The sequence below is a fragment of the Charadrius vociferus genome, unplaced genomic scaffold (assembly GCF_000708025.1).
Source record: "Charadrius vociferus isolate BGI_N301 unplaced genomic scaffold, ASM70802v2 scaffold51, whole genome shotgun sequence".
Taxonomy (NCBI): domain Eukaryota; kingdom Metazoa; phylum Chordata; class Aves; order Charadriiformes; family Charadriidae; genus Charadrius; species Charadrius vociferus.
In genome coordinates, this window is record NW_009646939.1 from 495,531 (window position 1) to 510,178 (window position 14,648).

Here is a 14,648-nt window from a genome sequence, read left to right on the forward strand (position 1 = left end):
AGGGAAGGCAACACGGAAAAGCAGCAGCTAAATGGAAAGAGCCACCTAAAGCTTCAATACATTGTTGCAGCTCTTACTAACTGAAATTTTACTATTTTCAAAGTTCCTGGGATTCTTAGAAAGAAATACCCAAATCTAATTTGGAAGAAGGTCTAAAATGGATAAATCCCATAAAGCTGAAAAGGTCTAAAACCTACAGAGATTAATATGCAACAGGTAGTAGTAATAAGGGTAGACCAGATTTGGAAAATAATGTAAAAGTATGCATTTAAATAAAATCTAGAACCAAGACAAAAATTTACTAATACAACTGTGTTCCACACTGAGGGATAAGACATGCCAGAAGGAAACAGAATCACAAAAACTTAATTCTTCCACATACCTACTAAACTCATGTTCTATTACCCAAAGAGTTAATTTGGGTTTTGGTTATTCTAATTGCACAGTTAAAGAACAGAGTTTATGCATCAAGGAAAAGTGTAATTTTGTACATCAAGAAGTTGTGGTCTAAATCATGATATTGTTTAAGTGACATCTATTTGAGATCAGTCCTCCCAAGCATGATCCAGCTTTTGTCCTGTGAATAAATAGTGCTAGTGATTTTGTTACTATAACACTTTTTTGGCATGTGAGATGACTTCTTGAAGAACAGAATTTTCTTAAAGTAAGATTAACTAGTCTGTTTTCAAGTAGGTAAAAATCATTGAAATTCATCAAGCCAGATTGTTAGACGATAAAGATTAGTGTACTTGCATTGAATATATGAATTCCCCAAAAGGGAAGTGTGGTGGGTTAGCCCTGGCTAACAGCCAAACTCCCACCCCAAATGGGATGCAGGTAGAAAATAGGTACAACAGGAACAGAAAAGCTCGTGGGTTGGGATAAAGACAGGAAGATCATGTAAAAATTACCGTTGCTGGCAAAACTGACATGACTTGGGGAAAATTAACTAAATCTATTGCCAATTAAAATAAATATCAAATTACAGATTCAGGTAATGGGAACAAGAGAGAAACATTAAAGCAACTTCTTTCTTCCTCCCTTTTCCAGGCTCAGCTTCGCTCCTTCGCTCCAGATTTCTCTGCCCCTGCCCCCAGTGACGCAGTGGGGATTAGGAAGGCGGGGATGATGGTGACTATGGTCAGTATGCAGCAGTTTCTCTCTGCTGCTCATTCCTTGTCACACCTTTCCTCTGCTCCAGCATGGGCTCTCCACAGGCTGCAGCTTCCTTCAGGGAATACCCACCTGCGATGGTGTGGGGTCCTCCACAGGACACCTTGTAGTTATCTTCTCTGCCGCTCTCCTGCTGCTCCTCTCACCTTGGTCTTAGCTGTGTTGTTTCTCGCTCTTCCCTTTCCCTTCTCCTCCGCCTGTCTGGCACTTTTTGCCCTTTCTGACGCATGTTTTCACAGAGGCACCGCAAACTTTGCGAAGTGGCTCAGCTCTGGTCTATAGCGGGCCCACTGCTGAGCTGGCTGTGCCCGGCACAGTGCAGTCCCTGACGCTTACCCATACAGCCCCTGCAGCCTCCACGGCTACCAAAACGACCTTGCCATATACACCCAATACAAGAAGGAATAAACGTAATGAGCTGTGGCAATTTGAAAAATCCCATTTTCTCTAATATGCTAAATACAATGCCTCAAATTCAATATAATTTTCTTCAAAAGAAATAATTAAAGTTCTTAAAAGCAATGATAAGCATTCAAAGTATCTTGATTTCTAGTTTTGTTGTACAGGTATGTTGACACTTACTCAGGTATGTATCCAAAGGGATACAGTTCTCCAAGTCATCTGTTGGAGACAGGAGCTCACAAATACTTTCAGCTGAATGGCCTTCAGGGAATTTATTATGATCTCCACATTTCTTCAGTATTTCCACACAATCTGATCTTCAGATAAATAAAGAAACAGGACTTCATGAACATTACTTGAAGAAAAAAGGTTTTGTATGGAAAAGATTTATTTCCATATTCTTCCCTTCCTCAAATCCACAACCTTCCCCTCCTGCCTCACAACAGAGTGTTTATATATAAACATATGTATATGCTACATTTTACATAGAGGGGGAGGAACAAATTTGTGACAGACAGCAACTATTGCTTACACTACTCTTCCTCTACTTTAGGCCTGGTGATCTTTATTTTCCATAGCACCATATGCATGTATCTTTCAAGACCAAGCATTTCCTCGATTTACTAATGTCTAATATGGGTTGAACTCTATCTCACTACCTGTACTATTAACTGGTCTCTTTATTTTAAATAACTTTAATGTAATAATAAAGTTATTTATTATTAAATTTATTTATTATTTTTTTCAGACTTTTCCATCAGCTGAAAATCACCTATAGATCCCAAAACTGAAAATGAGGAAAGGTTTTATAGACACCACAGAAAGCCAAAAAAACCCCCAACAATAAATCAACTTTACAATGAAAGCATATGCATCCATCTCATTAACGGGGAAGCATCTTCCATTTACAGTGATGGAGAGTCAAGCAATGGAAACTACACAAGCTCATATTTCTTCTGTGCTTGCCTTGCCATGTTTTCTTAACGTAAGTCGAACAGTCCTACAGTAGCTTTTTAGTTCTCATTAAAATTCTTAGCAGAACCTCTAAACTGTTTTTCCCCCACGGTACTTACTTGCAGATAATACTTCCTCTAGATTTGCTGTGGCAAGGTTTAATCTGCAGTGAGCAGGCAATTGCCTTCCACATCTCTGGTTGGCATTTTTTAATATCAAGCACAGGAATATTTATAAATGGCATCTTAATACTTCCTTTTTCCCATAGCTTCATGTCATTCATGGCTCCCTGGTCTGACTGAGTATTGCAGCTCCTAAAAAGTTCTGTTGGTCTTAAAAGAAGAAGTTAAGATATGGCATGTATACAAGAAAAAGAAAACACCACACATTTTACCTTTCACCATATGAATTCTACAACCATAATACGGCTTGCTTTTTGTGGTATAAAGGAAATGAATCCCTTCAACAGTTAAGCAAGATCAAAACCAACTTGAGTTTTGTCTTTAAGGAAAATAAGTTCTTTAAGACTTAAGGCTGAAACTCTCTTTTCGCCTCTACCTCTTAGATCAAATATCACTTACATTTTTGTTACCTGAGAACAGCTGACTTAAAAGCAAATATCTTATATATACAGAATATCTGTGCAAACGTTTCCTGGTGAATTACTAATGGAAATTGATTTATCATTTATATTTGCCCAGGCTGCATCTATCACAGATGTGATTCTACTACTCACGTACCATTCATGCCACTGTATACTACTTCAAAGAAAAGCCAGAGATCTCTAATAGCTAACAAAATTTTAAATGCTTTTTTGAAACTCAAACTATTTAATTTGTAACCTTGCAATTACTAATTCAGACACCACTTTTAAATCATGCATTTTGTCCTATACAGTATAAACACACAGAAATATCTCTGAAAGAAAAAGAATTTTGAAAAAGAGTAACATGTAAGTTTAACAAGAATTTTTACCTTATTAATAATACTTAACATTCCAGTAGTCATGGCTTACTTGTCTATACAGTAAGACAGAGGAATATGCTGCTAATACATGATGACATTTTACAAGTTCATGGGTTAGCTTTCATTCTTGTAAGTTTTGTTATGTCTGTTGCTAAATACATTTCCAAAAGTTTATTCTAAAAAAAAAAATCTATTTATTTTTAAATTCTCTAGAAAAGTATTTGCAGAAAGACAGCTATACACAATATTAAAACAAGCCTGAAAAACATTTTATTTTTAAATCAAAGCACAGGAATTCCTTTATAAAATATTCAGTGTCTCTCTCCTACCTGTTATTAAAATTAGTGCAGTAAGTAAGATTTCTACAGCCCAGCTGACAAGGTTCTCGTACATCTGCTAAACAGGTCAACATGGAAACTTCAACTGCATTATACTCACAAAAGCGATCAAATTCTTGCCAGCTCTGTGAATTGCCCCAGCTCGTGCTATAAAGTTTAGTGCAGAGCTCTCTGGAAAAAAAAATAAATAATATATAGACAAAGAAAATAAAACTAAAAGAACAGCAGTTGTTCAGATATAGCAGAAACCAGTTGTTTCTTTGCTGATCACAACAGCCTATGCTCACTGTAGGAGATTGTGTTAGTGTCCACAAAGTCTGCAAAAGTATCCAAATATTGTGCTCAAAGCAAATAACCCCACTTCACTCTTTTCTAAGTTTTCAAGTTTTGCTTAAGAATGTTAGCAAATCTTTAAGCTAGTAAGACTGAAAGACTTCAGAATATAAAACTGCAATATCCAGTAAAAATGTAATAGCTGGAAACCTGAACTAATGACTCTGAGGTGAGAACTATCGCAGCTATTTTTACTTATAATAAGTCTAGGTTGACATGATAATGAACCACTTCTAATCCCATCCTTCAATGTCAAATCACACCTTCTCCTACAGAAATGATTGGCAAGCAAAATACCTTTCTTCTTTTGCCATGATGTTTGAAACAGATATGCTGTTTGTTGCTTGTGTTTGAGATGTTTCTTGGTTTCAGTAATACCTAACGCCACTTCGTCCACAGCAACATCGTACAAACTACAACTGTTCCCATCTCAACTGAAGGTATGGAACTTCATTGTACTGTTAAAGTCTACTGTATATTGAAAGCGTGAGGGAAGGATCCATTTTTAGAACTCATTGTCAAAGCAATCAAGTAAAAGGTATTATATCAACTGCCCTATGCTACAATGTTCTAAGAAATAATGTAACTCCAAGGCTCTACACTAAACTCATTATAAGATCCTGCTGCATTCAGGATCTGTTGTTTTGTTACTGGAAACTTTGATATAAAAGCAAGTGACAGCTCAAAAAAAAAAATAAAAATCAATGTTTGCAAGTTATTTTGACATGTTGACGCATTTAAAATGCAATGACGATCTATTTTGAAAGTGGACAGATAAACACTCTAAAAATGCTACAATTACAATTTGCAAGCATGCAACTATTTGCTGAAAACTTTTTTTTTTTAAATTTATTTTTAAATAACCTAAGTTATTTTTCATTGACAAAAATCTGAAGAGCATCTAGTAAGGAATACTGCTAAAGTTTTAACATGCAGCAACCAGCTACTTCAGAGTTTGTGCAGTTCACTGTCCCCTTGGCTCCCTTTAGCATCTAATTAAGGCCTCTTCATCTTGTTGCCATATGGGCTATTACGACCATAAGTAAGGTATAGGTTTCATTACCTTCGTGTATCTGCTATAATACGCTAGGGCTAGAAGTGAGGAAAAAGAGTGATTCCTCTTATGGAATAGCATTTTTTGAGATACAAAGTAAATACTGGACAGAACGTGACTGACTACCTAAACCTGTATTCTCCTAAGAATTGACAGAACTCTATTGGATGTACATAGCAGGATTCAGGCGAAGACCTGATATGAGACAACTTCTGAAGCATTTTGACAATTGGAAATGAGAGTAGAGAGATACTGACCTACATGTGGAAGAATTTGCTTTAGAACAGCAATGGAGCTTAGCTCCATCAAGGCCTGTTGAAGGTGGAGGGTGCACAGTGACTCCTGGGTGAACAGATCTTGAACTCTCAAGAAAACATTGCCAAAGTGGATCCTGAGGGAGAGGCATTGTTTTACAGCCTTCTATAAGTCCATCAACAATTTCAAGCTCTGTTTTCATTGACATTAGAATTCTTTTACAAGCAGTCTGACACGCATAGTCTTCTGCTCTATCACAGCAATACAAGCCTGGTAAAAAATTTAAAAATAGTTAACGATCAAGCATACAACAACCACCAAGATGCATGGCATAACAGCCCTCAGAGTAAAAGTGGTATAAGAAGGCTTATACCCCCCCAGATAATCTCAAATAACGTTGCTTCTTTTAAATGCAAACAGAATCAACTACGGAAGAAAACCACCAACACATGGAATTACATAAATAAAAATAAATAACGTACCTACAACTAAAAGTTGTCATTATATAAATTCATATATTACAATGATAATATAGAAATACATTAATACAGATTATACAATAGACTTATACAATAACACACTTTTATATATAAAGTGGATACAATCCTCAAACATTTTCAGTATTTTTTATAACTTTCAGTAAAGATGGATTTTTTATACTTACTATCCGTAGGATTTCTCATTGGATATGACTGTGTATAGTTGTTCACACAGTGTATAAGCTGAGGGCTAATAGATGCACAGTAATTTTCAACTGCTTTAATTTGTGAAGGACCAGGAGAAGAATCTGTCCGAAAAATTGCTTGACAATATTCCCGACAGTTCGTATGATGACCTGCATAACTGCAACAGACTGACCCCACTGGGGAAACAAACAAACAAAAGAAAATCTATGGGTTTCTACACAGAGAAATGAAAAAATGAGCATGTCTGTACCACAGACAGTAATGCTCAAGGCATTACTGTAAGAAAAAAAAAAAGAAGAAATTCTTCTATGCTCTACTAAAATAATCTCTGTCTATAGAATGACTGGGAATATCTGTAACTAGCCAAATTACATTTGTCTGGCTGGCTGGAAAAAATAAGTCCTTAAAGCCATCTTGAACTCAATTTTAGTTTCAGCTGGTTTGTTCTTATTTAATGTAAACAGACTTGTCCTGTAATTGAATTATTAGACAAGTATTTGTTTACAATTAATATGAGTAGTATCCTAAGACTCATTCAAAAAAATAGATAGATGGTATCGTGATTCACCCATTTTTGTTATGTTACTAAATATACAGTTCTTGAGAAATACTTTTACTAGAACTACTTCTGAGACACTGATTTCATTTTATATAGACAGACATCAGGCAACAAAACACTTGCATGGTGCATGATTTCATCTGTGTATTTAATTTTGTTACTTAACACTCAAACGAACAAAGCAGAAGGAAAAAATTAGCTTCTAAGCAATCATCAAAATAGGACCAAAAAACCCCCAAATTCAGATATACAAATTAAAAACGGATATAAATTATATGAACAGCCCAATCCCCTTATCACTTGAGCAAGAAAATTTATGCATGTATTTTGTTCTTCTATGGAACTGAATTCACACAATTTATGTATATGTACATCCACAGAATTTCTTACATTTTAGAGAAAAGATAGAATGAAATGAGAGAAAAACAAAAAAGACAAACTATTCATTACATACTTACTTTCATTTCTGTTAATACAACTAAAGAGAGCATTCTGAAATCAAAACAAAAATAGTGTTACAAGCCAGAAAACTTAAAAAAATTGTGTCCAGTAATTTCTTGTAATGAGCTAATAAATCTAACTTATTGTTTCAATTAGATTGGATTAAAACAAAAACACTATACAAAACCACCAAAAGTAGTAAATTAAAAGATAAGAAGTCACTCAAATTCTGTGTGCACTTATAATAAAATACATAAACATTCAAGCAAGTAAATAGGAAGACCTTCTTGGACTAACTTAAAACCAGCACGCTATAATAGGATGTCCCAATTTTATTTTTTTTTTATTACCATAATTGTAAAGGCTACGTGGAAAAAAAGAACTGTGCACAGATGCACACACGCAAATAGAAAATCTCAACAAACTAACTCAACAACAATATATCTTAAAAACTAAAGCATGCTATCAACTCCTTCAAACTGCAGCCAAAAGGTACAGCTGGGGGATATAGAACATGTTAAATGACAGAAGAAGGGAAACACATACACCCTACTGTTTTGTTTCAGAGGACTCTAATCGACAAAGCAATCACAGAATCATAGAATAGTTTGGGTTGGAAGGGACATTTAAAGGTCATGTAGTCCAACCCCCCTGCAATGAGCAGGGACACCTTCAACTAGATCAGGTTGCTCAGAGCCCCATCCAACCTCACCTTGAATGTTTCCAGGATGGGGCATCTACCACCTCTCTGGGCAACCTGTGCCAGTGTTTCACCACCCTCATCATAAAAAAAAATAAAAAATTCTTCCTTATATCTAGTCTGAATCTTCCCTCTTTTGGTTTAAAACCATAACCCCTTGTCCTATTGCAACAAGCCCTACTAAAAAGTCTGCCCCCATCTTTCTTCTAGGTCCCCTTTAAATATTGAAAGGCCGCAAAACGGTCTTTCTGGAGTCTTCTCTTCTCCAGGCTGAACTACCCCAACTCTCTCAGCCTGTCCTCACAAGAGAGGTGCTCCAGCCCTCAGATCATTTTCGTGGCCCTCCTTTGGACCCACTCCAACAGGTCCGTGTCTTTCCTGTGCTGAGGGCCCCAGAGCTGGAGGCAGTACTCCAGGTGGGGTCTCACCAGGGCATAGTATAAGGGCAGAATCACCTCCCTCAAGACTATTGAACTCTTACCCAAAAGATCCACAGTCTTCTCCACACTGAAAAAGCACATTTCTTCTTAAAAAAAATAGATATCACGTATAAACTTTCCAGAACTCCATCAAAAGATGAAGTCATGAGTTTGAAATTCCAAAATGTTACCAATTATCAAAGACTTTAAAATTATATGATTGTGAAAAAAAATAGAAATCTGAACCCCCTCCACACATCAGAACACGAGATTCTAAGAAGGGATCAAATACATCAACATAGTGACAAAACACAATCCCCATCTTCATAAAGTTCCTGATCTCCTTCATTTCCCCTATCCCCATCATTAAACAAATTTGTATTTTACATAGCATCTAGAGAAGAAAACAGAAACACCATCATACTGATCCACAAACATTATTGTGGGATTAAAATCTCACTTCAGTACAGCAAAATATCAGATGTACTACTACCTCTACATAAGAAAAGGAAGAGACCTCAAAATACAGACCTAACTTAAGATGGGTAGTTCACTAGATTCTTCACCTCTATTAGTTACTAGTATTTACTGCACTTCTTTGATACTACAATCTTTGGGGTATTTTGGTGAAAATTTGTACTGCTGCAAACAGATGGAAGCATTACATTTTTACAGTAAAGAAAATACAAATGTGTTAGGAATCATCTTTATGTTTTTATTTTTCTTTTTGTCTTACAGATTTTTAGAGACCAGGAGTTTGTTTTTCAATTCACATTCTCTACTTGCTTTCTTCTCAGAGATCATTTGAGTCAATCTGTTTTGGCAGCATCCTTATTCTCCCCTATACAGTCTAGGTAGGATTACAGAGAAAAGCAAAGTAAACATCAAAGCGATCAAATCTCCCAGTGGCTAACTCATAAAAATACCAGTAACTACAACATCTGAACGCTGAGCATTTCCTCTCAAGCAATTGCTCATGTTCTGTTATGCTGAACAGGGTAAATACAGAACATAGCTCTGTTCACAGGAGCGGCACAAACAGGCAGTCTCATTTCTACTAGACAGCTTCGGTATATAACCTACACTTGCTGCACCCTTTCCCTTACCTACACACCTTCAGAGGCATCTTAGATCCCGACACCACATCAGTAGATATTACAGAGCTCCAACAATTCATTGAAGTGCTAGTCATTAAGCACATGTATTCCACTAGAGAACTGGAGAATTCTACAACCTGACTTTCCCTTTTTAAAATATTTTTTTCCTCCTTAGCCGAGCAAAACCATGATTCTTTTTTAAATGTTGTTTGTCTTTTTCATAGCTATCTTCATCCTCTTTCTTGTTGTTCATTTAAGAGGAACCACTTCAGAATACAGATTGACTCTTTATGTGTTAATTAGCATTCAGATGAATTAGCATGCCTGCATAGACAGTTCTGATGAAAATCTGAAGAGCCAAAAGAATTATTTACTGTACAAAAAAAGATGGAAGACTCACATTTCAACTTAGTTTTGAAAAACCTCAAGCCTTGATGTTTTGGTTTGTATCATGCCATTAATGATTTTATTTTGTAATGTAATTTAAATCACAGGTTCCAACTTGCCAATTAATCTTTATGCCATGTAAATCATAGTGCCACAATCTTGTATTCTACAGTATTACAATTATATCATCTTTTGGATAATATATTTTTGGGTAGTGAAATATGTTAACAGTCAAACGCAAGATTTTAGAGGACCATCCCAATATTGTACTAAGCATCATCACAATTTACAGTCAGAAATTAATATAAACCATGGTAGATGTGGCACTGCAATAATTATCCTAAGAGAATAAACACTAATCTAACTTGAAAATGTAAGTTAGTTTTTCATGAACTTACAATTTTAGTGGTCATGAATGAAAGCACAAATCTTTTGAGAACACTTCACACAAAAATTCAAAAGTCCGCCTTACATAAGACAACATCCAAAAACCTCACAAAGTAACAATAAAACCTCACAAAGTAACAATTCAGACATTTTATTTTCATTCTTCTGATATCCTCTACCAAATTTTAGATCTTTTCTCCCAAAAGCACTGACTCTGCATAATTTCTCTGAGACTGAGAATGAATTTGCAGCAATGGTCCTCATCCCAGCAGCAAGTTTTCATCTGATTCACTTCAGATTTTCCCTCTTTACTACCCACAAAGCAAATCCTGTCACTCATTCATCTGTGTAACACGGACGGGGGACAAGAGAACTCATGGGAACAGAACATGCAGACAGAGTCACCATCCCACATGTGTGAAAAACAGATTTATACTGTTGCCTTAAGGCTCACGTCATTTTTATAGCACCGTACATCCTTCTATATGGGTCCCTGACATTGGTTATCAGAAAGTCACTGTTTCAGTGTGGCCACCTTCTTTGGGACCCTCCATGTATGAAAAAGAACCAACTGTCAGATAGAAATTGCCATACACAAGATCACTCTGACCCAAAACTGACTGTCTTCAGAGGCTGCCGAAATGAGACCCCTCCACACGCACCCTGTATCAAGCACTGGAACACGGCATAACAAACCACCCAGGTAGAAAGCAACATTATAACTTTATTAATTAATGCACTGGGACAATAGGGGCTCCTGAAAAGGCAGAAGTTTGTCTGTCATGGTTATACCTAAGTATTTGACCATAGCACAAACAGTACTTCGAATCATAATGCAATGCTGCTATAAACTTGGCTAAAAATTGTCACGTTATTTAAAAGCTGAATGTTACAAAGATGCTTATTAAAAAGCAGTTCAGGGACAACAGTGTCACTGGCCCCGTTAGCTCAGACTGCAGTTTATAACTACACACAAAACAGAGAGGAACGTTGAGAAGATTAAGGTGTCTATCAATATTCCTCCTCTAAAGAAGGACTCAAGCTGAGACAAAATTATCTTCTTACAGCAATTTTACACACCAATTTTATACAGGCAGGATGCCCTAACCCAATAATAAATCTTCTTTCTGTACTTTGAAAGTATAGTTCCACAGACTGCTGAACGACTGTAATAATGCTCATATTTCTGTTAAGAGGAGGTGGTCTTACTTCTCTTTTCCACCTTGTTTTCAGCTCTTCTCTCCCTGCTCCCAGTTGTATAGTCTTATTATACCCTTACACCAGCTCTAGCACTAATTATCTTCTCATGACCTGATTCTTCTCAGTAACCCTGCTGAAAACTTCTTTTTCTCATCTCCTAGGAATTTAAATCAGCAATTTCAACAGGTATCATACCAAGTTAGAATAGAAGAGTCTTTTAGATGTCATCTTTTAGATATTTTATGAAACTGTAGTGCCTGTAGCCACCACAGAATACAGTGCTAGTTAAGGTGCTGACTTTGCTCTTTGTGCGGGTCTGGGTAATTGTTCAGTTTCCCAGAAAGTACAAGTACACATGTGGGGAGTGTAGTTATAGACATGAGAGAATCTGAAAAAAAAAAATATATTAGAGTGTAGTCACCTGCTCATAAATACCAGCATTACACAGTCAGCCTGATTTGAATTACTAACCATAATTTCATTACAGAACACCAGGTTAATGCCCATCTCTAGTAAAGCAGCGCTCATTTAAGAAATTAGCAGCTTTTCTGGCCACTCAAGCTTACTTCTGAATCTGCTAGTCAACTTTCAGAAGAGAAAGAGAGAGAAAACAAAGCAAAACAAAACAAGAAAAAACCCACAAAAACCCAAAAGAGCAGAAAAGGATGTTTCCTTTAAACGAAGAACTAAGTCATCAAGATCTGGGAAAATGAGGATAAAATGGCAATACTGTGTACACACACAGAGTCTGATACTCCATTTTCAACTTGTGAATAAACTATTAAGTGAACAAAGATGGCAATATTGAAATTTATAACACAGAACCATGATGATTTTACTTGTGCATTAATCTCATCTTTCAGAGTTCTTTTTTTTTTAAAACCAAATGTTGCTGAAACTGGTGGTTAAAGCCACTAAGACTATAAGCAGAAGGAATGGAAAGTGACAGGCAGCCACAGGCAACGCAACCGTGTACACCTTAAAGAAAACAGTCTCAAAGATCTTTTGGTGTTATGGAAATTGAAAAAGGCAACTGAAGTATATCCAGCAGAGAACATTGTCCAGTCTTCCTCACCAGAAGCTCTCTGAAGAAAGATTTTAGCCAGTACTGCAGGACCTAACTGGTTTCGCTCTTTTTGGAGCTCATCAGCTGCAGGTAACGGCTCAAAAACCAAAATCCATGCACACAAACACAAATAGAGCAGAACATTTTTCTAAAGGAAGACACCTTCTTCATTGTAAGGCATGCTTTTATATTATAAGCACATTTTTTCTAAATGGCTGCCTTGAGTCTTGAATGAAAAGTGATAGTGAAGCTGTTCTTTCACACTAGAAATTAACAGTATTTTGCTAAAAATCAAAGATTATTTTCCTCCCTAAAAATTATCATGGTATCTGTATTCTACTAACTCTGGCAGAAAAATAAGTTAAGTACTGTTGTCTTGGGCAACATAACCACGTTAAATATTTGAATATAGATCCTACCCAATTAAGGCCATCTTAATTTAGAAGTATTACCTACAGTTAACAAATACACTGGGAAACAAAATGTTTCACTCTATGAGAACAGCAATGAAAGTCCTGTTAACCTCTCCTTGACTTCATTTAATCTTCGAATTCGTTAACAGAAGATAAAGTCAGAAGGTAACATACTAAGGTTTAGTGGAGTCAGCTGAAGTTTCAGATGATGGTGCACATCTGTTAAGAACTTTAAAAGCTGCAGTTACTAAGAAGTAAAGAAAAGATCTTCATAAATTACGTAAACCAGTGAAAAAGTGAGAACACCTGCATAGTAAGGTAGAACAAAATCACTGGAACTTAGATTTTGGCAAGACCACTGAGTGTTCTATCAACCTTCTTTGAACAGTAGAGAATAGAGGCAAAAAGCACCAGAAGATAAGACGACAATAATATTAGCTACAATGTCTAGTATGGTCAGAGTCCACCCTGAATTCGTTAAGTAGTACTTCCAGAGGCCACACACAGCCATGTGCCTTAGGACTTCATTAAAACTGTTTTGGAAGCTTTTCCTAAACAATGTCCTAAACAGCTCCTTGAGTTATGATCTATTGTGTCTGAGTAAGCCACACAAACAACTAGATAAGAGGTAAAAACTGCTGACTGCATTTTTTCAGAAGGCGTAATTAGGAGTCAGCGCTCACCAAAACCTCAACATAAAGAAGGATCATATGAGCTTAGAAAATAAAACAAGCCAATACTGTAGCTCAGTGAATACTTTTCTGAATCCCTATTACAGCACTTGAAACTGCAGGCACTGCATTTGAAGTTGTGGTATTTAAAAACTGTAAGAAAACAAAGTCAGATTAAGCTAAGTAGTGCTCAAATCTGTGAGAGCAACCTTTAAACAGTCCAAGGACGTCAAAAGTGTTTACTACTGTGTCAAAAGTACTTTTAAGAGCAGAAGCTAAATAACTGGCAACATTTCCAATTATATTTTGACTGCATGGCAGATGTTAATAGTGCTCAGTTGCAGCAAAGCTCTCGTAATGCCCATTAAGTAGAGAAGTTTGAATGTCTTATTTAGTACACGTGAAATAATAGCTGGAGTTCTTAACGTGAAGAGAGTTGAACTCACAGTATGCAGTGCAGAGACTCAAGAGCTGCAGTGTAGTGGAAATTTTAGTACTAACTTTTTCCATGCACAGAACAAAGAAGAGTTATCTTAAACACAATAATAAAGCCTTTACAGCTTATTTCAAGCTTTATAAACTATTTTCAGTTACTCTTCCAAGCATGCATTCCATGAGGTCTTTTAAAAAGAAGAACCTCAACTTTACACAAAATTTTTAAAAATAGAAAAATCAGAAAATCCTGCACAAAATCCATACAGTCTCCACTTCCTTTCTTCTTCTTCCTTTGACTATTACCTACCTTCTTTTTAGAGGAAGATGAACAGGATAGCAGAAAGCTGGAAGAAGTAGTGAAAGATAAAAGAGTTGAGATGCACAGAACTAGAGAAAAAAAGGAAGATGACAAAATGAGTATCTGAGAAGCAGAAGATGGGAAAAAGGACTATCACAATAAAATATTTCAAAAAAAGGGCAAATAAAGTACATTTTGGTAACACTCAAAAATACTCAGCAAGCTGTGTTAAATTTTTTAATTTCTGCAATACTACTTCAAAATAAAATATGTTCAATAGGACACGCAATCTTCAATGCACTGATCAAAACTGGATAGTTTATTACAACACACTTCATTTCTAAAATGTGCAAAACCTCCAAATTAGAAGAATCACAAGCTTCATAAATATTTACAGTAAAAGTAACCCAGGAA

At 36.1% G+C, this 14,648-nt stretch overlaps 1 protein-coding gene across 1 annotated transcript in view; it reads right to left on the minus strand.

The window, feature by feature from the left end:
• Nucleotides 1–14,648, minus strand: part of RECK (reversion-inducing-cysteine-rich protein with kazal motifs) — a gene marked incomplete at its 5' end in the record, with an annotated part of 56,376 nt that overhangs the window by 21,225 nt on the left and 20,503 nt on the right. Inside the window, 6 exons of the mRNA XM_009894953.1 lie at nucleotides 1,756–1,892; nucleotides 2,649–2,861; nucleotides 3,825–4,004; nucleotides 5,478–5,745; nucleotides 6,140–6,337; nucleotides 7,179–7,212. Of these exons, the coding sequence (XP_009893255.1) occupies nucleotides 1,756–1,892; nucleotides 2,649–2,861; nucleotides 3,825–4,004; nucleotides 5,478–5,745; nucleotides 6,140–6,337; nucleotides 7,179–7,212 (1,030 nt within the window). The remainder of the gene's footprint in view (nucleotides 1–1,755; nucleotides 1,893–2,648; nucleotides 2,862–3,824; nucleotides 4,005–5,477; nucleotides 5,746–6,139; nucleotides 6,338–7,178; nucleotides 7,213–14,648) is intronic.